This window comes from Anarhichas minor, unplaced genomic scaffold (assembly GCF_050575085.1).
Source record: "Anarhichas minor isolate MPS153535 unplaced genomic scaffold, ASM5057508v1 ptg000040l, whole genome shotgun sequence".
Lineage (NCBI taxonomy): Eukaryota > Metazoa > Chordata > Actinopteri > Perciformes > Anarhichadidae > Anarhichas > Anarhichas minor.
This window is the reverse complement of record NW_027466486.1, coordinates 17,514,513-17,538,101: the sequence shown is the minus strand read 5'-3', so window position 1 is coordinate 17,538,101 and position 23,589 is coordinate 17,514,513. Positions and strand designations below refer to the sequence as shown.

The following is a 23,589-nucleotide window of genomic DNA, read 5'->3' as shown; positions in this document are numbered from 1 at the left end:
CGCCAATTGAGAATTAATTCCCCTAAAAATTGGAGTCGAAAAATAATTTTAAAACACGGGTAAGCGGCATTTTGATGAAATTCGTATTTTATACAAGTCAAAATAAATGGTTTGTTGCGGAACTAAATACCTTGTATAGTGTTCAGCCGAGTTTATTTGCAAGACGGACGAAAATGCTTAGTTCCGGTGCAACTTCCTTCAAACATACAAGGGATATTGGTTTCATATGTTAGCAGACGCTTTATCAATCCCTGTGCAATGTGAGTAGTTGTTGTTGCGTTTTAAGTTTTTATATAATTTAACTAGCTAAACAAATATGTTACGTACTTAGCTAATAGCTGTTTCGTAGCTTCGTCGTTGCTCCTCCATGAATGAGTTGTTTGTTGTTTGTTGTTTTCTCTCTTGGATGCTCATGCTGTGCCAAACTCCAGGCAGACACCTGCCATAAGTTGTTGTCTTGCTTTTCGGCAAACAAACATACGTGTTAAACCTCAACTTCAGAGCTTCAGTTAATCAATGCAATTTACTTTTGTATTCGGCATACATTAAGTCCACTTAATTGCGTTTTCCGATACCTTTTTTTCAGCATTAACGTTAACATTACATCACCGTTACCTGCTATTCATAGTGTCTTTTTTATCATAAAGGCATGGCTATAATTGCTTTTTTTATTTTTTGTGATTGGTCAGATGTGTCGATATAATCAGAAGATAAGTACATTGTTGTAACCGGACTTAAAACAGAGTTGTGCACGTTTGCCTCCATACAATCAGTTATTCATTCCGCAGCTTTTGAGTTATATTTAGCGTGATCGTCCCATGGCAGTTAAAGTTTAACTTAGTTGCCACTCTGAATCAGCAAAAACGTCAACATTTAAGCTATTTTGAAAAGCCAAACAGAGATGTAATCTTATTTTAAGTTGATTGAAGGTGGTGTCAAATTTATAGTTTTCCATTTTGTTCTTATTAATAATGTGATGTTGTTTTTACCAACTTCATCCTTGATTGTGATGGTCACTCCTACTTCCTCTCCACCTTTCCAAATCCCAGATTGAATCCGAGTTTGAATCCGGCCCGTGTCTTTCCGGCTTTGATCACCCACCATGATGCGTTACTGGGGCGAGATCCCTGGGCCGGCGGGGGCTCCTCCCAGTCGCAGCTCCTTTGACTTGCTCCAGCGCGAGTTCCGCTCGGTGGAAATGCAGGACCCTCCCCTGCACCAGCCCTCGGCCCAGCGCCCGCGGCCCACCACCATGTTGGACATCCCCTCGGAGCCCTGCAGCCTCACCATCCACACAGTGCAGCTGTGTCAGCATGCCCGTCGCCTCCGTGGTCTCCTGTCGGCGGCTCAGGGTCAGAGCTCGGCGTCCTCTGAGGGTGGCAGCAAGCTGGAGGGGGCTGATGCCAACCTGCCCCTGCGTCCTCCCACCCCACCTGTTATGCCAGATGACTTGCTACCCGTGGACAGCAAAGCCCCGCGGCAGCCCTTCCTGCTCCGCCACAGTGACCCTGAGAGTGACTTCTATAAGTGAGTTAATCTGACCGACTGTGTGGCTGAGCCAAGATAAATATTGCATTTCACACATAAGATCTCAGACAATTTATCAACCAGTCATCATTCATCTCTTCTGGCTCTTTCCATCATAAGGGGTAAAGGCGAGCCCGTCACGGAGCTGAGTTGGCCCTCCTGCAGGCCGCTCCTCTACCAGTCTGTGGCCACCATCTTGGCCCACGCTGGCTTCGAGTCGGCCCAGGAGAGCGTGCTGGAGACCCTGACCGACCTCGTTAATGAGCATTACCTGCGCCTCTCCCGCATGCTGCGCGTGGCGGTGGACCGCGAGGCTCGGCTAGGAGCGAGTTCCTTCCCAGACGTGGTGGAGCAAGTGTTCCACGAGGTGGGCATTGGCAGCGTGCTGGCCCTGCAGCGCTTCTGGCAAGTGCGGATCAAGGACTATCACAGCTACATGCTGCAGGTGAGGTTGGGAATGGGTCATAACCGTTAATGGGATTGTGCCATTTGACAATCTACCCTGTAAGACGATATGAATACATTAACCATCCATGATCTTGGCTCACTTTTTATACAGTGCTAATCTTTTTTAATATGTGTGGTTGTATTATGTCATTGTGGCCAATGTTGCAAACCAATGAGCAGCACTGTTCTTTATGCATAAATGTGACGAGGTGTCAGGTGGATTGGCTAAAACCAGATATTCCTGCCAATTTATGTCATTTGATCTTCCAGAAAATGTGTCATATGTCAGTAAATATAGATATAAGATATAAAATGACATATACCACGACAAAGGATTTTATGTGCCCACACATTTATTTATGGTATTTCCTTTTGCAATTATCTGAAAGTTGCAATGCATCACAAAGCATATTACTATGCAGTGTACAAATATTCCATTTACAGAAAATGAATCCTCAGCAAGTTTAACAATTAATTGTTATCATGCAAAAAACATTTTCTTGTTCCAGCTTCTTCAATGTGAGGATTTGCTACTTTTCTCACTTATTTTGATTGTAAATTGAATATTTGGGGGATTTGGGACTTTGGGATGCACATACAAGACATTTGAAGAAAGGGTTCTTGGCAGCATTTCATAGTGGGGATGTCCCGCCTCAGCTGAAGTATAGATCACCGCCACTAACCAACGTCCTCGGGGAAAACACTAGGACATGTCATTATAGGCTGTGGAAAACTATGGACATTTTGTAGACTAAACAATTAATTGGAGAAACAGTCCGCAGATGAAATGATATTGAAAATAATTCTGTTTGGCACAGTGCTGAAAAGATGTTTGTAAAGGTGGTGTAAGCTGCCAGGCCTTCGCCACAACAATGCTGAGTCATCTCAGAAAGCATAAAGAACTTTGTACGAGTAAGAACAATGGGCCGTACGGCAACTTGTGTGCAAGCTGCTTTGGAAGTGAGACAGAATACAAACTGAGAGATTCACTGTCTCCGGTGCCAACGTGACTTCTAAAGACTTACAACCGATGAGCTCTGAGAGCAGAAAGTAGAGCTGATTCTTTGTGTCTATTAACTTTTGGCAAATCACCGAATACAGTTTTCACAACGTGTTGGATCATGTTTAATATTGATGAATTCAAATACTAGATGATGTAGGCTCAGCTCTTACATGTCTTTTATCTACGAGCTTTCACCAGTGAAATTGGACGAATATAAGATTTTCCTCCTCCAGGTGAGCAAAGATCTGTCGGAGGAATATGAACGACTGGTGAACCCAGAGAAGGCTCTGGAGGATTCCAAGCCCCCAAGGATCAAGGAGGAGCCCATGAGTGACATCTCCTTCCCCGTTAGCGAGGAGCCTGAGGCTGACTTGGCCTCTGGGGACCAAGCTCTGCCCATGGGGGTCCTCGGGGCCCACGGTGAGAGGCTGGCTTCGGGTCTGGATGGTGACCATTCTCCTCGCGCCTCAGGTGAGACCATAGACTTTCTTTACAAACGTCACCGGTCGGTTTGAAAACTGCCGCTTCGAAGCCTCGAGATTGACATTTTGGCCATCGCCATCTTGGTTTTCGGAGCCAGGAGTGACCGTATTTGGACAAGAGTGTGTTGTCGTGGAAGAGCGAGGCCCAGCAGGCCAAGTAACAAATGCTAAGCGACCAGCTAGCGCTAGCTAGCTACATTGGTTGGCAAGGTGCAGCTGTAGTTTAATGGGATATTATGTTTGGCAAACAAAAAAAAGGTATAAAATCAAAATGTGCATACTGCAAACCTGTCCCTCAAAGGGGCCACATCTTTAATCATGCATAACTTTAAGCCGTAATATAATTTCAACGGGTGACTCGTATAAAGATTCACCTCCGCCATACAGTTGTCATGAACGGGTATATTAACTTTAGAGATCAAAAAGTTTTTTTGTTGCACCAGGCTGTAAACGTTTTGACAAGGGGGTCTATAGGGATTGACTCACTTTTGAAACCAGCTTCAAGTGGCCATTCCAGGTACTGCAGTATTTTGGCACTTTCATGGTGGCTTCATTTCTCAGGCCCCGGAGGTACTGATTGGCACTGATGAGGAGGAGCCCCCAGCCTTCTTCATACCACTTGGCAGCTTCCTAATGAGCTCTCTTGCACTGCTTGTAATAAGGCTGCTTACATTATGAGGCTGATTTCACAAAAATGTGTAGAGTGTACATGGTCCTGATTAAACAGTACCTATATCGTTTTTATAGATGCAGATATTCTGCAGTTGGCTAATTTACCAACCGTAGTCTGAAGCTGGATTTATAGTCGAAAAAAACAATTCAGACCGCTCACTGTATGAGTGTAACTGGTGCAGTGAGGTATTCTACTGGGAATTTTGAAAAAATGCCACCTCATCCCCAAAAATTGCCAGGTCAACACCTTGAAGTTAAAGTCAATGATAGAATGCTTGTGCTTGATTTGATGTGCGGGGGAGTTTTCTATGAGCCCGATTAACATTTGATTAATTGACTAACTACTCTTTTTAAATGCACTGGATTATTTATTTTTTTGCTAAATTGGTGCTCCTCTCTGATAAGGTGGGGGTGGGACCAACAACTCCCCACTGTGGCCACAGGTAAAAATGGAGCCGCAGGATGTCGAGGAGGGCCAGGGCGCTGGCCACCACCACCATCACCACCACGCCGTCTTGGGCGGAGATGTGTTCGAGGAGGGCGGGCCCATGTCCACCTTGAGCGAGTCGGGAGGAGCCATGGCACCCTCTCCCGGGGGTGCGGCGTCAGACGCCAGCTACGCGTCGCATTCGCCAGACTCCTTGATGGCCACCTCGCCCGTCTTCAACCAAAGGCCCAAAAAACGGGCGAGGAAGATGTGAGGACATATTGGTGGACGGCAGGAGCCCTGAGAAGTGGACTCTGAACTCACCAGCAGCAGACAAAATCTGGCGTTGAATCACACCAGCTGTGCAGCTGTTGATATTAACGGCCACTCCATAAAATGACGTAAATGTCTTGAATGACCTGAACTGATGGGGGGGGGGGGGGGGGTCGTTTTTTTAGTTTGTATAGTTTCTCTCGAAGACATTGAATTCATAATGGGGTTTATTGTTAAAAGAATAAACATCTTTCAGAGTATCAGTTTTGTCTGTTTGAGTTTTATGAAGTGCTTTTCAGAAAATGTAGGAGGTGACAATTAGCCCTAATGAATTGGAGAACAGGAAAAACTAAGTGGTCCAAAAGCAAATCATTTTGTCAAACAGCTTAATAATTCAGCAGAATGGGTTTGTTTTCGTAGAGCTATTGAGTCCTTTTCTCCTCACATACCAATTACTGCCTGTGCCATTCATTAGGATTACAAGATGCTCCACCAAAGGACAACATCCCCCTCATGAAGATGCCGTTGTATATTATGATGTATTCCCTTTCTGCGGTACACTTTACTGTACATGTAGCCCAACACGGCGGAACGATCCACACACGCACACACACACACAACTACTTCACACACCTGTCAACCTGAAGCCGCTCTGCTAAATTAGCATCTGTTTCAGTAATGAGGCAAAGCTGCGAAACGCAACGCCAGAGGCAATTATGGCTTGGTTGTCTGCATCGTGACGACGACATCAATCCGGTCTTAATGGCAAATTAATTACGGGACGCGTAATTCTGCATGCTGAACGAGCAGGCCCCGTTTGAATACATGTGATTTCTCCTTTGTGTAGGCGCCGCCTCTGTGTTCACAATCAGGCAGGTAATTGTCTGTGCCTAGGGGAGAGTGCGGATTGGGGGGGGAGGGGGGGGGGGTCACGTATTGACATTCAATAAGCAGCATTGATAGTTGATTTAGTGTTTTTTGCGCTGCACCTTCAAAAAAAATGATTTGAGGTGCTGTGGGATGTGGAACAGCTGGAAAAACAAGATCAGTAATCCAGACTTCTTGGTCAAACCTGTTGATGCTAATAACTGAGCAATGCTACTTGGATCCAATAGGAGTCCTGAATTATTTTCTGCTCTGACATTCTGCCACATGTTGCCACAAACACCACAGTTGCAGTAAAAAGGCGACATCAATAATGACTTCATCACTTCCAAACTGCAGTCACCGACCTCACAAAACTAAATCAGTGCCTTTTATAGAAACAAAAATATTCACACATAATCATTTAAATATCAGACTTTTACATACATGAGTTATACTCCTTGGCAGAAGGATTTATGTGTGTGTATATATAATATAAAAACAGATCACAATCTTGGTTTCAAATGCCTTTTTAAATAAAAAATGAACCATTGAAATGACCATTTTTAGCCACATTAAATGTGCGGCTCCATGGATGTCAATACTCGGTCGGTCCACCACTTTGGTCCAAACTCAACATCTAACAGCTGAATTGGCATAAAAGTTTGTACCGACATTTACGGTCCCCAGAGGATGACACTTCCATCAGCCTCAGACATTGTTTGGTGCCAATTAGCAAATAGCAGCGTTCTAACGCGCTAAACGAAGATGGTGAACATCACACCTGCTAAACATTACCATATTAGCATTGTCAGTATGAACATATTTGCATTTTAATGTTAGCACTGCTGTCCCTCAGTGCAGACTCCCATAGCCAAGCTAGCACGGCTCCACATTGTGTTTTACACGGATTGTGTAGAGGTTTGTGTAATATTGACAAGTCTTCCACCAAAACAAATATTACGGTTATTTTGTTGTTTCCTTTGTAAATTATTTGTACAAGTATTTTCTAATGGGGTGCCCAAACTTAACTGGTTAAGTTAAGTTTTAACTGGTATATAACTGGTTTTCATAGCTGTCAAAGAAATGTAGTAAAGAATACAAAATTCCCTTCTGAATTGTAATAAAGTAGAAGTATAGAGAAACCAGAACAGAAACACAAGTACAAAGTTCAAAATTGTGCTTAAGAACAACACTGTAAATAATATAAAAGTTACTTTCCACTACTTGCGACAATCTTTCTTTATTCTCCAGGGAATATTTTTTTATTCAAAATAATAAATCAACAGCTGTGGTCATGTGACTAACAGGTGACACTGCTCAAACACTTAGAAAGTAAATCGAATGGGTTGAATGGGTTAACATACAGCCGTGTTATATCTGTGCTGCGGCAATGTGACCCCTCAGTTTATCTACAGCTGCTGAGTGCGTTGCGCTGGGGAGAAAAGGTGTAATTACAAAAATGTCAAAGTGTTTTTTTTGTTAGTTTTTTGAGCGGGAGGTCTCCGAGAGGGGCCAGAGAAAGGACCCCACAAATGATTAATTACCTTTTCCACGTGAAATTTAATTTCTCCAGCCGAGTTTTGAGTTAGCGAGCGGAATGAGGAAGACTTCAGTGTGCGTGACGAGCTCGGATTGTCCTTCAGGGCGCTCATTTGTCCGCTTTTGAGTAAATCACGCAAAAGGTGGAAACGAGACACTCATTCAAAAGTAATGTCCTCATAGGGTTTTATCAGAATCCTATTTATTGTAATCACGTCAGAGATACCGTGGAGACAAATAATGAATTACGAGACGGGACGATTGTATCAACAAAAAAAGATGAATTGGCAGACAAATGGGATGTGACGGATGAAAAGGTCCCGTTCTCCACCTGCCACTGCTACAGCCATGTCATTGCACCACAGAGATGAGAGAATTGGTTGCACACAGCTTCGGTGTCTCAGTCTGAATCAATCAATGGATATATTTTCTCCCGGGTGATGATGTGACTGAAACTGTCAAACGAAGCAGGAATTGATGCAGTCTCTTCCAGGTGGAATTAATCCATCATCCAGTTCAATTTCTATTTTTGGGAAACACTACATCTCAACATTCACCCACTGACACAAACATACACTGATGGCTGAGGCTGCCACTTGCCCAACAGGTTCTAATATGCGGTTCTAAATTGTCACACACTCACACAGCTTTCAAGAGCAACTTGGGTTTCAGTATCTTGCCCAAGGACAGTTGGTGACATGCTGACTGGAGGAGCCGTTGATCGAACCTTTCACAGGAGAACCTGCCCAGTGTCGAGAGCCGTTGAGAGGCAATAGATATTATCTTAATTTCTCTGACATCACCTTTGAGTACTTTATCTTAAGTATTGCACTTCGCTACATTTGAAGCTACATTCGTAACAGAGTAAAAAAACATGAAAAAGTCCAGATAAGCGGCGTGAGAATGGAACAAAAGACATCAGCGGCTGCACCGTGCAGAGAAGAAGCTGCAGGTGTGTTGCGAGGCTGCAGGAGGGTAGAGCAACAGAGCGGGGACACTCTGCACACAGCTCACACTCCTGGAAAACATACATGTTTGTAAATGTTTACTGGCCGAGCGTAAGGGCTGCGAGGGGGAACAGCATCCCAGGCCGCGACAAGCAGTGAGTGAACAGTACCAAAAGAAAGCACAATGATGCAATGAAATGAGGATGTTGTTATTATGGGGTTTAGCTATGCTTAGTATTATTGTACCTCCGCATAGTAAAAAAAAAAAAAAAAAGGGTGCATCTGATTTGATTAATTACTGATCACATGAGCAGATTAAGCTAACATGCTAAAATGCTCATGGTGGATCCTCCAGCAGTGACGTCTGCGATCACTGAGAAACTTGTACCTTCCGTGGCTGTTTTGTGTCTCTATGAAGTGGTTTTGTGTCTCTCCGTGGCTATTTTGTCTCTCTCTGTGTTTGTTTCGTGTCTCTTTGAAGTGGTTTTGTGTCTCTCTGCGGTTGTTTTTTGTGTATCTTTGTTGTTTTCTGTCTCTCTGCGGTTGTTTTTGTGTCTCTTTGAAGTTGTTTTGTGTCTCTTTGCTGTTTGGTGACCCTTTGCGGCAATAATCCTTGACGTGACCTCGTTAAGAGTTAACAAACTTTGAGCTGTACAGTGGGACAGTGCAGCGTGTTTTCACTCCCAACTCGTCACCCGATGTGTTTAAAAAGTGACGCCGAGGGGTCCTGACGTACGTGACGAGTTGCGAGTGAGAACGTGTCGGATAGAAAGGCTGAGTGATCTAGTCATATTACATTTTTTGAGAACAAGCAGAGAAGCTGAACCTGGAGCAGATGGTGGACGACTTTCCGGTGCACAAGACTCAGGATGACGTTCAGGCAGGCGAGTATAACTAACTTATTGAATGCTCCACAGATGAGAATAGCAACCACGTTGTGTGTGTGCATGCCAAGCATTGTGTTAAAACTGTGCAGTCTCTTCTTTGCTTGGATATGTGTGATTGTGGCTGCAGCCACTGTGGCATTTATATTGTTATTACATTCACTTCTGTGTTCTCTGCCTTTGTGATATTTCATTCTGCTGTTGAGTCCATAAGAAGTCTGTGGCTATTTCATTTCTTAATAATGCTTGTCGCTTGTTTTTATTTACTGTCTGTCCTTTATTGTTTGATTATCTGAGTTGTGTTTTTTTTCTAGTGAGGCTACACTGACTGTAAAAGGCAGTTGTATATTTATAATTAATAATACGTTGTATGCTGCAAGTGCAGTCTACAGAAAATGAACTTATTGTTGGTTATACATAGGGCTCCGTGGTGTGATGTTGTTCCACTAGTGTATCTGGACATTAATGCATTTCAGTGTAAACTCAGAGTACATTTTAACTGAACTACTTTTATCTGAATACACCTTTGTACAACTGTACCATCATGTCATCGTTACATTTCTCTGAAACATTGTTTTATTGTTACTATTTATAAATATTTTATTCTATAGTGTTCTATTCTATTCTTTTTATTTGTCAGTTGCATTCTAGAGATAATCACAAAAGAATTTCACTACACGTTGTATTGTGTATGTGACAAATAAACGCGATTTCCTTTGATACTTGGTAATTATTGAAGGTAACAGTACTTTTACTTGAGTATGAGTAGCCCTTTGTAATGTGCTTTCATAAGATAGCTTTCATCTTTTAAAAAATGATGGTGACTCTGGAAAATGCAGCCACTAAATGTATTTTACTGGAAACAATATTGGCCTTTTGAAGGGGTTGTCTGATGCATACTAGCAGCAGTTCACCAACCCTCCATCGGAGGGCAGTCCCGTGCCGCTCACAAACTGTAGCCAGAATGTGGCCTCCTCCTTCAAATGCAGGATTTAGCATCCTCCCAGTTACCACCCGAGACCCGGGCACTCCCAAGCCTTCCCAGTGAGCAATGTATTTTTAAGGCATCATAATGTTGCAGAGCGGTGTCGAGACATCACTAAATGATTACGTTTCCTCAACACAAGGCGGTAATTAGCTTGCCACGCAAGACAACCGCATGTTCCCCTGAATGTCTGGATTTGGATGTATCTAACAAACCAAGCGTGTGATGTCACAGCAGAACCAATGAGCACCAGTGAACAGTTGGATTTGATCCTCATCACGATAGAAAAAATATACATTTCTGCAGGCTTGTCACTTTTTAGGATTTCTTACCCCACTGTGAAGTCAGTTTTTGATTTTAATGTGCATTTCTTTTCACTGAAAAGTGCACCTTAAAAAAAAGAATCTGGTTTTCGAATGCCTAATTGCTTGTCAGTCTGCGGCAGCAAGTTTGTTGAGTTCAGTGCTTTCTCACATCTGCCTTTTGCGGGCCAGGGTAACCAATTAAGGGGAGCTTGCATGCACATAGCTGGCAGCAATGCACACAAAAACCCCAACCATTTTCTCATTCCATTCCACCACAATTGAAATGTCTACGGGGTAATGTATTCACATTGGGCGCCCGAGAGCACTTTAGATGATGGTGTCGATATCACAAAGATCGCACTATCTACTGCTCGTATTCATTAAGCTCGCTCGAATTCAAACCTGGCTGGAAAACGCCTTTGCACGGGTAACGGGGCTATAGTAATGCTGTTTGGCTTTTTCATATGCAAAGAGAGGACGTTTTATTTTTTTCTTGATTCCTGTTTGTTTCCAGCCGTTATTTGTTTACATTTTGGAAAATTGGAACCATTATAAATGTGCCAAATGAGCTATTAGCAGTTTGTGATGTGCCCATGGATGTTTCACTGGATGTTTCACTGGAAGCTTAAAGCTCAAAAAAGTCATGATTCTCAAGTTAGGTCTGGCGTTCTAGGAAACACAATTTGTTTGTGTGATTTGTAAGCAGATTTATGTTTTTACATTTCTTTCACGACTGAGACTGCAGGTGCTATAACCTCGTAGGTGTACATCACTGAATCTAAAAAAATATGTCTGTAGGTTCAGATGTGTGATTGAGAGAAGGAATACAATTTTCAACACAAATTGCGGCCATCAGGCGCTTTAATGATTTTGAAACATCGTGATGACCTCCATGACACTGGTGTGCACATGACCATTTCACTTTCACTCAGTAGCTGAGCCTCATGGCTCCCCCATACCACCCCCCAAGGAAGCATGCAGCATGCTTTCAAAAACCCTCGGGCCTGGACATGAAACTAGCCATTAGCACAACTGCACAGGATGCAATAAAATGCTCCGTACCCTCAAACCACAATCGTCCGGAAAACTGTCCCAGATATTTTTAAAAAAGGGGTCGCCGGGTCGCGCCACCTTCCGCCTCGTGGCCCGTTCTTGAAGAGCGGCTTCGTAAACGTCTGACACACTGTCACGAGCCCGCGTCGGGTTTGTTACACCGCGCAAGTGAAGCTATGACCCTTTGATGAGTCCTCAGTGTCGGCTCGTTGAGTGCGTGACACCATCCTGTCACCGTCTGCTGTCAGTCGGCACATTCTCCGGAACTGTCAAAACACTTTGGAGATTGTGCAGAGAAAAAAAAGCAAAGCGAGCGGCGCCGGCTGACGGGAAGATGCCGCGGCTCGGAATGGAGGCGCCGGCTCTTTTGATACACAAGTAACACCATTCAATCGTGACGGATGTTCGTCAGCTTTCCCTGCAAAGCCGCCGAATTTAGATGTGCAGAGGAACGCCAGGCAGAGATGTGGGTTTGTTTACTTGCTCGAGGTGATGTTGAAGAGGGGATGAAATGGGTCCTAACCTTTCTGTAGAATCCCCTTAGAGTGCAGTTTGAGGTAAGCACTCAGGTTTGCTTCCGATCAAAAAGGCAAAAAGCCAGCACAACCCCAGATACTGTCGATTTTTTCTTTTTTTTAAAAATGCAGATGATTAATACAACTTAACAGTGCACCTGCGACACTCCTCATCATATACTCCTGCGACTCATTATTCCTCTCCCACTCAAACTTAGTCATGAAATTACTTTTCATATTCGGAAGCTATAAATTCCAATCCAACTTCACAGATTCTTTGGAACACATGTTTTTGTTTTTTCTCATCACTACTTTTCACACTTTCTGACATGTTTTCTTTCATTATTCAATGCCAATTATTATCACACACACACACACACACATGGAAGGAGGAATCAAGCAACCCCACACTGAGAGGCCGCCCCTATTTCCTCTTTGATAGGTGTAATGACCGAATGAATGAGATAGTATTTAACATGCCTGTTTTGTGTTTTGTAGTTAAGTTGAAGCCGAACTCTTATTTTTGTAATGATCATTATCTTATGCAGTGTCCTCTTTGTTTTCACTCTCAGAACTTGAGCTTTTCCTCTGATCTCACAGATTTTTGGTGGACTGTTTCTTGACAAAAATAAACTGCAACAAATGGTCCGCAGTCTGTCTCCTTAACCTCGCTGTCTTTTCCCTCCTGTTACAGATGAATCGCACTCCAGCAGTTTCACTTGTTTCGCTGTTGCCTCATATTGCCGACATTGGTACAAACTTGTTCACTGTCAGGACAAGTGCTCTTTAGGAAAGAAAAAGGAAAAAAAGCGTACTGAATTTTTATTGTCTGCTTCGTCTTTTTTGCTGCACTATCGTCAAGCAGTGAAATAGTGTGTGTGTGTGTGTGGGGGGGGGGGGGGGGGGGGGGGGGTCTGTGTTCATAAAACTGAAGTGCTGTAATCAGTTACAGCACTTCAGGAAATAGCTCGTAAAATAATTTGATTTCATTCCAAGAAAATACATACAATATGACCTGTGGTGGAATGTAACTAAGTACATTTACTCAAGTACTGTACTTAAGTGCAATTTCTATTTGTACCTAATGTGAGTATTTACATTCAGTGCTACCTTATTCTTCTTCCCCACTACATTGTGGCAAATATTGTTCCTGTTACTCCACAACATTTATTTGACAGTTATAGGTCATTTTCTCAGAGAAAAGAAGCTGGGCTTAGAGGTAGAGCAGGGTCGCCCTTCAATCAGAGGATTGGCTGGTGAATGATGACATGTAGTGTTAAAGCGCTTTGAGTGGTCGGAAGACCAGAAAAGTGCCATACAAGTTGACGTCCATTTCCATTAGTTAACTAGTTGTTACCTTTTAACCGTTAACCGTTATTCAGGGTCTCTCAAAAACGTTGATGAGCAGCAAGACTCGAACGATCAGTTTTGATCTTTGCTGGGGTGCCACTCGGGTTGGTCCAGACTGCTAAAGGTCCCAGAGAGACTTTCTCTTGTCATCATCAGGAATATTCCTGGTGTTGTCATGGTAACTCAGTCAGATTCAGATGAATAAGCGACATGATGTTGTGATTCTGTGACCTATAACCGCTTTCATCATGACCAACTGTCAATTCAGACGTTGCTTGTATGCTGCATGCAAACCTGCATGCTCTTAAAAACAAAACAAAAAAACAAAAGAAAAAAGTCATCGTTACTCCTGACATCCCTTAAAATGAAGCTTATTGGAACCCTGTGTCGCGAAGAAGTTCCTACTTTCTGCTCTTTGGTTTTGAAATTTGCGGCCTTCAAATGCCTTTGCTACACAAATGATTCAATTACTCCTCCTTTTAAATGTGCGAGCAGAGAGATAGCGTTTTGCTGCCAGAGAGCGAGGAAGGAATGAAATTAACCTCGGCTAACTGCCTGTGCCCCTGACTCTTGTATTATGATTTTCTATTAAAAGCCTATCTTTCCTATAACGAATTCAGTCCTTGTACAAGAGAAGAGTCCCAGCATTTGCACAAACTAATTTTTGTTTGTGTTCAGGTGAATACTCAAATGAGAGACCTGCTGACAGTGCGCCACTGAATGCCGTGAAAGACCTATTAGAATAGAGGTTTTTACACCAATCATACCAATGACATGGCAGTTACTACCAAATTGGATTTCTTTTTTTTTTTCAGAAGGATAAACAAACCTAGAAAGTGACCTATTCATGAGATTGGTATAGAAAATACATAATGCATTCAATGTTTGTCATTATGGTGTATGATTCATTACAGTAATAATCAATGACAGTGGAATGATACTGGAATCGGACCTTTGAATTAAATTATCTGAGTGCATTCGAGTATATTCTGTAAATTTACATTCCCAACTGGCCAATCATTGAATCCCTCTGGAGCATTCTCTCAACTCTCTCTGTTTTTAACACTCAACAATTTGTTCCAATGAATTTAGATGGCCGCAATGGGTGAATTATTATTCCATCCGGATCACATGATGCCACCAATCCCTGTATTTTCTGGAGCTTTTCCTAGGCAGGGTGTCGAGGGACTGAGCCAATCCCAGCATGCACTGGGTAAGAGGTAATACAATATTACTGTATTTGACAGTATACAGCCAAATTTATTCCAATTAAGAGAAATTCTTTCTGCTACAGCCTCAAGGTAGGAAATTTACATATTTTATTGGGGGCAATTTTTGCCCCCACTGACTGAAATTCAGGGGCATTTTCAAAACATTGGGGGCACTTTTTGAAACTTGTGAAATAACATTTAACCTTTGTTCAAAATAATAAATATACTTATTTTGGCTTACAGTATATGAGCAATTGTCATCAAATGGCAATAATAAGACTATTAGGCAGTAGTCTACAGATTCAAAGTGTTTTCTTAGATTTTTTGAACAAAAAACAAACATAAATCAGACAATCATATTCAATTTTATTCTTATTTCTTTGTTGTTATTTATTGTTATTATTACATTTTTTTAAACAACTATTAACAATTATTAAGTCAATGATGCCTTGATTACATATACATCAGTCATTGTATGGAATTATTGAGAAAGATATTTTTGTAGCACCTGAAATATTGTGATATTATCCATTTTTGTCCTGAACTTATGCATTAGTCATTGTGTGTAATTTTTGAGAAAAACATTTTTATAGCACCTTAAAAATTAAAAAAAATGTGCCATTTGAAGGTACAAATTCAGTTCAGAGTTTTTACTTAGTAAAATATCTTAATTGACTGTCAGTCAGGTATTATTCATTTCCAGCAACCCTCAAATCAAAGAATAAAGACACGGCCTGCACAACACCTTGATTTTAACCCCATCCAACACATTTGCGACAAGCTGGAACGCCGACTGCCAGCCAGGCCTTATCGCCCAACGTTATTGCTTGACCTCACATGTGGCTTAATGGGAGCAGATCCCCACTGGTGGGTCAACACATTCTCACTCCCAATCCGTCAAATACTGTCGCTTGGTAAGAAGCCCTACGCTTCAAACTGTGAGGCTCTAGGTAACCCTCTCAGTTTTGGACTCAGGGAGGGCGTCAGTTTCCGCTCCTGACATGCATAGTCTCTTTTCAAAAGAAACTTACTTGGTAAGTTTACTTGGCTTTTAGGTTTACTCACCACAACAAAAGTACTTGGATAGGTTTAGGCAACAAAAGTACTTGGTTGGGCGTTAATTACGCAACTCGCAGTCTACGCTAACAGTGGTCTTCCGGGTGAAAGTCCTGTGTTTGTTTGACCTGTCCATCCGCCCATGCCACCCTACCTATGTAGACTTTGTCGCTGGAGATTGAAAGCCCGGTGCGTTTCATACAGGCGCTAAAGGGTGCCTCAGTGCGTTGGCATCAGACCAAGCGTCGGTATTGGACGAATTGGCAGTGAGGATGCCATGGTCGGGTTCCGTGTAGAAAGCTGCCCTGGAAAAGTGGAGGCTGTTGCACTGTAGCGCAGTCATGTAGGTAGCTTTGGAACAACATGTTCAGCAACCGCCTATCGGTGTTAATGCTCAAACGTGCTCCTACTTGTTTATGTTTATTTTATTTGATACTTTTGGTCATGCAGGCTGTATTATTCCATATAATGCATACAGACACACATACATATATTATTAATGGTGCCTGCTTTGACATGGATATTGTAATTGCACTCATTATTATATTATTTCAATTGATCTCAGACCTGTGGGCAAAAGGGTTTGACTTCAGAGTACGTAGCCTGAGGTAAAGGGAGAGGAGGTGGCTCGTGCCAGGTGAGTTAATGTTTCTTGGCAACATAATTACCCTGTCTGCACTGAAAGACAGAGAAAAAACTGTTATACTTTAAGCATGAGGACTTTCACAATAGATTTGGACTCCACAAATGAATGGGCTGATTAACACTCCGGCTGGACTTTCTCAGGGATCCTTAGAGGCCGCATTTTTTATTGCCTTTGTGATCAATTCCTATTCCGATCTGACGCTGTTCCTTTGTACATCAGGGGTTGTTTCCATGCAGCTGCACCGACGAGAAGAAGAACTCGATAAACAAGATCAGATTGCACAGACAGGGGGATGAGCAGTTGCTATGGCAACCACCCCTACAGCATTTCTCCCCCAGAATCGAGATCCTTCATTCTAGATGCCGCCGATGCAGGAGAGGCTGATCTGGCAGGACTTGGGAAGTGACAGACAGACAAGACAGCAGTCACTGTGGGTAATCCAGAGTGGGTGTAAGGACCCAATGACATCTGTACTGTATGCGTTCCCTTTGATTATTGATTATTAAAAAAATAAGAAATTGAACAAACATCTACCGGGGAGAAAAGTGGAGGAAAACATCAGCAGAGGTTGATGCAGAAGTAAATTTTACGCATTTGCATATGATGAGCGGACAGGAAAAGATTTTTGCACGTTTAAATGCTCAGCAACACACAGTGAGGTTTCAGGATTATACATGCAGATGTGCTCTTTCCCTGTCTGTCAGACTCTCGCATATTACGCTTCCTCAGGACTCTGTCCTTGTACCATAAGCTGTTGTAATTGCACATGCTTTCCTTGGATTCTGAGCTGTCACATGCATTCATTATTTTAAGCCTGGACAATTTATGTAGCTATAATGAGCCCAATGACCCCCCACTTCATCTTTTTTTTCTTTTTTTAACCCCATTTGGGTTTACTCTAAAAGCCTCCCCCCCCCCCCCCCCCCCCCATGGTCTCCCATGACAAAACTGTCTTTCAAATCTGCTTATCCGTTGTCAAGCACTCAAGGAGGATCCAACATCAATAAATGGGGCATGCACAGTGGCGACGTCGCCAACATAACTGAATGTCAGAAATTCTGCCACACCTGGAGACGTTGATGCCCATAGAGACATTGGGATATGTGTGGAGTCAGGGGCGATTCCAGGTGCATGCAATTTCCCTTTTTTTTTCATAAATGAAAATTTGCATTTTCCTTCAAACACGAAAACAAATCCTCAGTTGCACAAGCCTTGATTCTATTGCGGCCAACGCAAGTCAAGTGCACACTGGAAATGGAACAATAAATTCTCGCCAAAGCCTTTAAAAGAATACATTTTGGAAAGTTGTTGGTACCGACTGCGTTATGGGTAACGCTGGATAATCAAAGCCATAGTTACATCAAAACAGGGAATGGGGAATGTAATATAGGCTTAATGTCATCCAGTGGAGGCGATGGGGAACATACATCACACTCTCTGTCGGCATCTGTCACTTGGATTCCGCCGAAACCATACGCACGCAACTGCACGGCATTAAGAGTTGGAGCGAGCTCCCCGCCTGCTCGCTATAGTTGAGATTGTATGGATGTGAAGCTGAGGCCATTTTTACGCTCACAACCAACTGTGAAGCAGGGACGGATCATCAGTCAACGCTCCTCCCTCCTACAGGGCACCATCGCTCTCCTTCACTTTCTCCCCTGCTTGCTGTCTTTAAGAGGAAGGGATGTGCCTGGGATGCACAAGTGGGGTGGAAAAGAACTGGGAGCCAAAAATAAATGCTGATCCTGTGCGTCGAATCATCTGCTGGATGGTGGATGGCGGGGAGGGGAAAAACACACACATATAAGGTGGAAGAGAGGAGCGGGCTGTATCACATTAGATACCCAGGGGAAAGTGAGCAAACTGCTGCTTACCTAATATCTACCAATATATAACAAGCAGGAGCACTGACAATGAGAGAGAGCTGGTGGGAAAACAAGGCAAGCAAGGTGAAGTGATACGAGACATTTTTTAATAAAGTCAGCTGAAATTTAATAACCAGGAATGCAAACTCATCAGGGCTGAAAAAGGTGACAAAGACTGAACAAAGACTTTCCCTGAAGGCAACAGATCACGATAGGCTATAAAACTGGAAAGCGTCTCTTGTGCTATGCATAAAATAAAAAAATGTATTAAAAGTGTGCGTTAGGAGGAGCTTCACTTAAGTTAGTTCCACCTTGGCTATATGCCAATGTAAATGGCAATTACATCTGTAATAGTTCTCGTCCTATACACAGCTCTCTCTCTCTGGGAACCGAGCAGGGCGGGTGTTTCACCATAGTGTGATTCACTCACACGCCAATCAGCTTGTTGCGCTGGCCTCAGCATATGTTGCTCAAGAGCATACGGCAAAACCTTTCAGGGCAAAACTCGCACTTTTAGCAGAGACGAGAAGAGAGCTGCTGATGAAACTCATCGTGGCACGTCTAGGGGAATCCCCAGTTTTGTATCCTCGATTTGTAGCCGGCGACTTTTAATTTTGACGACGGTTGTTAGCAGATTTAGCGTTAAAGTTAGCATCATCAGATTGATAAAAATCCTGTCACTGGCTGCATTCTGAACATTATTTTTAGGAGAAAACAACCATTTGCTATGTAAAGGTATAGAGGAGTAATGTCTACCTGAGTAGAGAATAAAGTCACTCTCCTGTGTGTGTTGTAATCAGACCTTCTCTTTACTTTGTTGGCATAGCTGGGCTGGCCATCCCCTTCATTTTAGTGCACGTTTGTGCATTATATAAATATATATATATATATATATATATATATATATATATATTTATATATATATATATATATATATTTATATATTTATATATATATATATATTTATATATATATATTTATATTTATATATATATATATTTATATATATATATTTATATATATATATATATATATTTATATATATATATTTATATATATATATATATATATATTTATATATATATGTAGTAATACAAGAACAACAAAAAAATGTAGGTTTGTTTCAGTCAGAACCCCCGTACCCCCTACTCAAAATATGTTCCCGCCGTTATGCCTCGATTCCGTATATGAATGGAATTTTCACTTCTGAAACCTCACTATTGAGCTCTATTGGTCAAGCTACAAGGAGACCAAATCCTACTTTTCCCATGATGCAACTCGATAGCGTCTTCCAGTGGAACTTGTCATTTTCAAGCATATCCACATTGACGAGCAATGCGTAAAACCCTGAACGGACATAGTGATTGTGTAGAAACAGACACGACAAAGTTTTTTGTTAATGCAGCAATAAAAAACTTGAAAAAAAGTCTAATCTACAAGAGACCTACATATAATCACGTGCTCATTTTCTGCTCTAAAATTGAAATGTATGTACTCTAATTCACGCTGGAAAAGATCACTGCTCAGCATACGCATTCATATTTACATTCACATTAAATATTTATCTCGTTCAAGGTGGGAAAACTATTTAGAAACCCTGATGCATCAAACTGTGCAAAATTGCAGGCTGCGTTTTCTCCTCCTGACATTTGCAATGAAAATACTTGCATCTTGGCATTTGGAAATGTGAATCTTAACTCCCCTCTTGGATCTGCTGGGGGAGAAATCGCTCTGCAAATGCTTTATCATCCTCTTTTGGCTCAGACAGCCTGACATTGAACGTCTGAGCGACTGAAGCAGCCAACAAAGCATGCACACTCAGTTCAGTGCTGAGGCTTCTGGAAAACAACATTCACTTCCACTGCTTGAGAAAACTAGAAATGATTAATGAGTCACAAACATAATTTATATGTAATTTACCACTTGTCTGTAGAACAATTTTAGTGCCAGCCAGCAGAGATATCAATATATTAAATTCATTTCAATTACATTTTACCCAAACCTGTATCTGAAAAAGAAAGATAAAACTAGGCCACTACATTATTATTAATATTTACTTTTGTACTTTAAAGGTATAATATGTCTATACACTGTTACAAAAGTACTCCTTCTCAATCATCACTTATCACCCACTGGAAATATGTGTCTGCGTCTACAGAGACGCTGACCTCTGCCTGTATTTTCTCTTATCTTCTTATTTTGCTGTGTTTGCTCTTTTCTGGGCGTCGGCAAAGAGCATTTCGGGGGGTGACTCCCAGCCAATAAGCAGAGTGTGAAGCCCGTTCTCATTCCCGGCTCAAACACCGCCCCTTGGTCACGCCCCTCGGTGTACTGAGGGGCCTGACACAGACAGGCCACAGCAGGATGAAGTGTGCATTAGGCGGCATCCATTCAAAACCTGGCACGTTCCAGCAGGTTGGTTTTGGAGGACCTTGGCCTGATTTGTCGTGTCAGCTTGAATGATACCATCACAAGATGGTCTCTACATTATCTTACTGCTGCATTATATTTGTTTATTGGCCACTTTGGGGCAGTGAAACACAATATGGACATACCTATATAAAGTTGTAACATGTCAGCAAACAATTTGCCCATTTAACATTTATTTGGAGTTGTATTCCTGAATGTTAGTCTGATAGTCGCTCCCCTTTTTTGTCTCTACAGCTGCTGAATGCCCACCTGTATTCACCAGCTAGATGCTAACTTTGTCTATAAGCTGCTTGGTGCTGGGCAGGAAGTGAACAGCGGGTTTATCAGAGCACGTGTCTGGAATTGAGGTAGATGAGAGCGGTATGTGCAGGCTGGAAAAGCGAAAACAATGAGCTCAAGGCTAAAAGCCTTTGTAAAGCTGAGAGGAATGCCAGAGTTGGTGATAATAGTCTGTTGGCTTGCCATAAAAAACAACCCCTTTCACATTTTAAATCGACATTTGATCCATTGCTGATGTAAAAATATTGATTTTCTTTTGCAGCTCAATAAGGCCGTATATCCAGTTGGCATGAATAATGAAGATGTATCCAAAACCTGGAAATAAAAACTAGTAATAGTGCCAGTACACTCTCCAGTGTGCTTGAGTTGCATATTGGATAGGAATGCGTGTATTTGAAATACAATCTCCGGTGGCACAAATCTCCATATTTACACCTCCCAGAAAATGCAGCTTTTCGTTTTCATTCTGTTTTCACAATTCAGCTCAGCATCTTTCGCTTCCCTTTATCTCAGAGTTTAACAGAATCGTTAGCTACCGAGCGGCATCAAGCAGACTCCTGACATCCTCTGCTTTGGCGAGCGAGAGGCCCGTCCTCGAGGCCATCATTACAGCCTGCGTTCTGTTTTACAAATGTAGAAAAAGATGCTGAATGAGGGCTTCCAGAGTTCCAATGCATTGGGCAGAACTGTTTCTCCTCCCCAAAGCTGTGTCGCTCCATCATTTAGCAGCTATAGCAAGCTGAGATTTGCTTTTCTAAAGAGAGAGAGAAGTGCGTGCTCTGCAGACGAAAGGCGCCGACCTGGCCTGAACCCCCTCCGCGTCATTCATTTATTTATTTATTTGTTTTTAGGAGTGCGACACGCATTTAAAACGTCAGCCCAAGTGCTACAGCATTTTCACTTAGTCCACACTGTTCTCAAGAGTCTCCCAGGAGCTCCCCGCTTCCATCCTGTTCCTTTCTGCCCGCGCCTTCAGTGACGGGAGCTGTGATAAACGGACGGTGCAGTAGCAGCTGAACTTGGCATGAAAGTCAGTCTGAGACATGTCTTACAGGAGGGAGAGCTCTCTTCACTGGCGTCTACCGATAACAAAGGCGTTGCACATAGCAGCAGCTGCGAGTCCGTCTTTGGTAATTTTCAAGCATCAAACCACAGCCTTTACCTCCTTGGTTTCATTGGCAGAATTTCACAGTGAAATACTGTAAAGTTTTTGCATCTTTCTGTCTCGGAGACAGAGTTAACTTTTTCAGGACCTTTTATTTCAACATCTTGATATAGAAAGTACTTGTTAGAGGCAGCTGTATTCTCCATTCTCCGTCCATCCTCAGACTATATAGGTGAGGGGAAGGGGGGGGCGTACAGGAGCTGAGTGAACTTTATAAAACAACAAGTCTCCCTATATATATATATATACACATATATATATATATATGTATATATACATACATGTGTATATATATATACATGTGTATATATATATACATATATATATATACATATATATACATACATATATATATACATATATATACATGTATATATATATATATATACATATATATACATGTATATATATATATACATATATATATATACATATATATATGTATACATACATATATATATATATATACATATATATACAGTTGTGTGAAAAAGTGTTTGCCCCCTTCCTGATTTCTTATTTTTTTGCATGTTTGTCACACTTAAATGTTTCAGATCATCAAACAAATTTAAATATTAGACAAAGATAACACAAGTAAACACAAAATGCAGTTTTTAAATGAAGGTTTTTATTATTAAGGGGGAAAAAAAATCCAAACCTACATGGCCCTGTGTGAAAAAGTGATTGCTCCCCCCTGTTAAAACATAAATTAACTGTGGTTTATCACATCTTTGGAAAGCCGAGTTCAATTTATCTAGCCACACCCAGGCCTGATTACTGCCACACCTGTTCTCAATCAAGAAATCACTTAAATAGGACCTGCCTGACAAAGTGAGGTAGACCAAAAGATGCTCAAAAGCTAGACATCATGCTGCGATCCAAAGAAATTCAGGAACAAATGAGAAACAAAGTAATTGAGATCTATCAGTCTGGAAAAGGTTACAAAGCCATTTCTAAAGCTTTGGGACTCCAGTGAACCACAGTGAGAGCCATTATCCACAAATGGCGAAAATATGGAACAGTGGTGAACCTTCCCAGGAGTGGCCGGCCAACCAAAATTACCCCAAGAGCGCAGCGACGACTCATCCAAGAGGTCACAAAAGACCCCAGAACAACATCCAAAGAACTGCAGGCCTCACTTGCCTCAATTAAGGTCAGTGTTCATGACTCCACCATAAGAAAGAGACTGGGAAAAAATGGCCTGCATGGCAGAGTTCCAAGACGAAAACCACTGCTGAGCAAAAAGAACATAAAGGCTCGTCTCAGTTTTGCCAGAAAACATCTTGATAATCCCCAAGACTTTTGGGAAAATACTCTGTGGACTGACGAGACAAAAGTTGAACTTTTTGGAAGGTGTATGTCCCATTACATCTGGCGTAAAAGTAACACGGCATTTCAGAAAAGGAACATCATAGCAACAGTAAAATATGGTGGTGGTAGTGTGATGGTCTGGGGCTATTTTGCTGCTTCAGGACCTGGAAGACTTGCTGTGGTAAATGGAACCATGAATTCTGCTGTCTACCAAAAAATCCTGAAGGAGAATGTCCGGCCATCTGTTCGTGACCTCAAGCTGAAGCGCACTTGGGTTCTGCAGCAGGACAATGATCCAAAACACACCAGCAAGTCCACCTCTGAATGGCTTAAGAAAAACAAAATGAAGA

General features: G+C 42.1%; 1 protein-coding gene across 1 annotated transcript; it reads left to right on the top strand.

The window, feature by feature from the left end:
• The first annotated feature begins 152 nt into the window (after positions 1 to 152).
• Positions 153 to 5,091, top strand: supt7l (SPT7 like, STAGA complex subunit gamma). Its single transcript, XM_076108581.1, has 5 exons — positions 153 to 260; positions 1,050 to 1,527; positions 1,648 to 1,977; positions 3,216 to 3,448; positions 4,537 to 5,091. Exons 2-5 carry the CDS (start codon positions 1,103 to 1,105, stop codon positions 4,830 to 4,832), a joined length of 1,284 nt encoding a protein of 427 aa, XP_075964696.1. The 5' UTR covers positions 153 to 260; positions 1,050 to 1,102; the 3' UTR covers positions 4,833 to 5,091.
• Positions 5,092 to 23,589: the final 18,498 nt, after the last annotated feature.

Excerpts from the sequence above, each read along its gene's own strand:
- supt7l (XM_076108581.1), top strand. The coding sequence starts at position 1,103 with ATGATGCGTTACTGGGGCGAGATCCCTGGGCCGGCGGGGGCTCCTCCC. Across the intron at positions 1,528-1,647 it reads CCTGAGAGTGACTTCTATAA|GGGTAAAGGCGAGCCCGTCA; the intron begins GTGAGTTAATCT and ends TTCCATCATAAG. Across the intron at positions 1,978-3,215 it reads AGCTACATGCTGCAGGTGAG|CAAAGATCTGTCGGAGGAAT; the intron begins GTTGGGAATGGG and ends CCTCCAGGTGAG.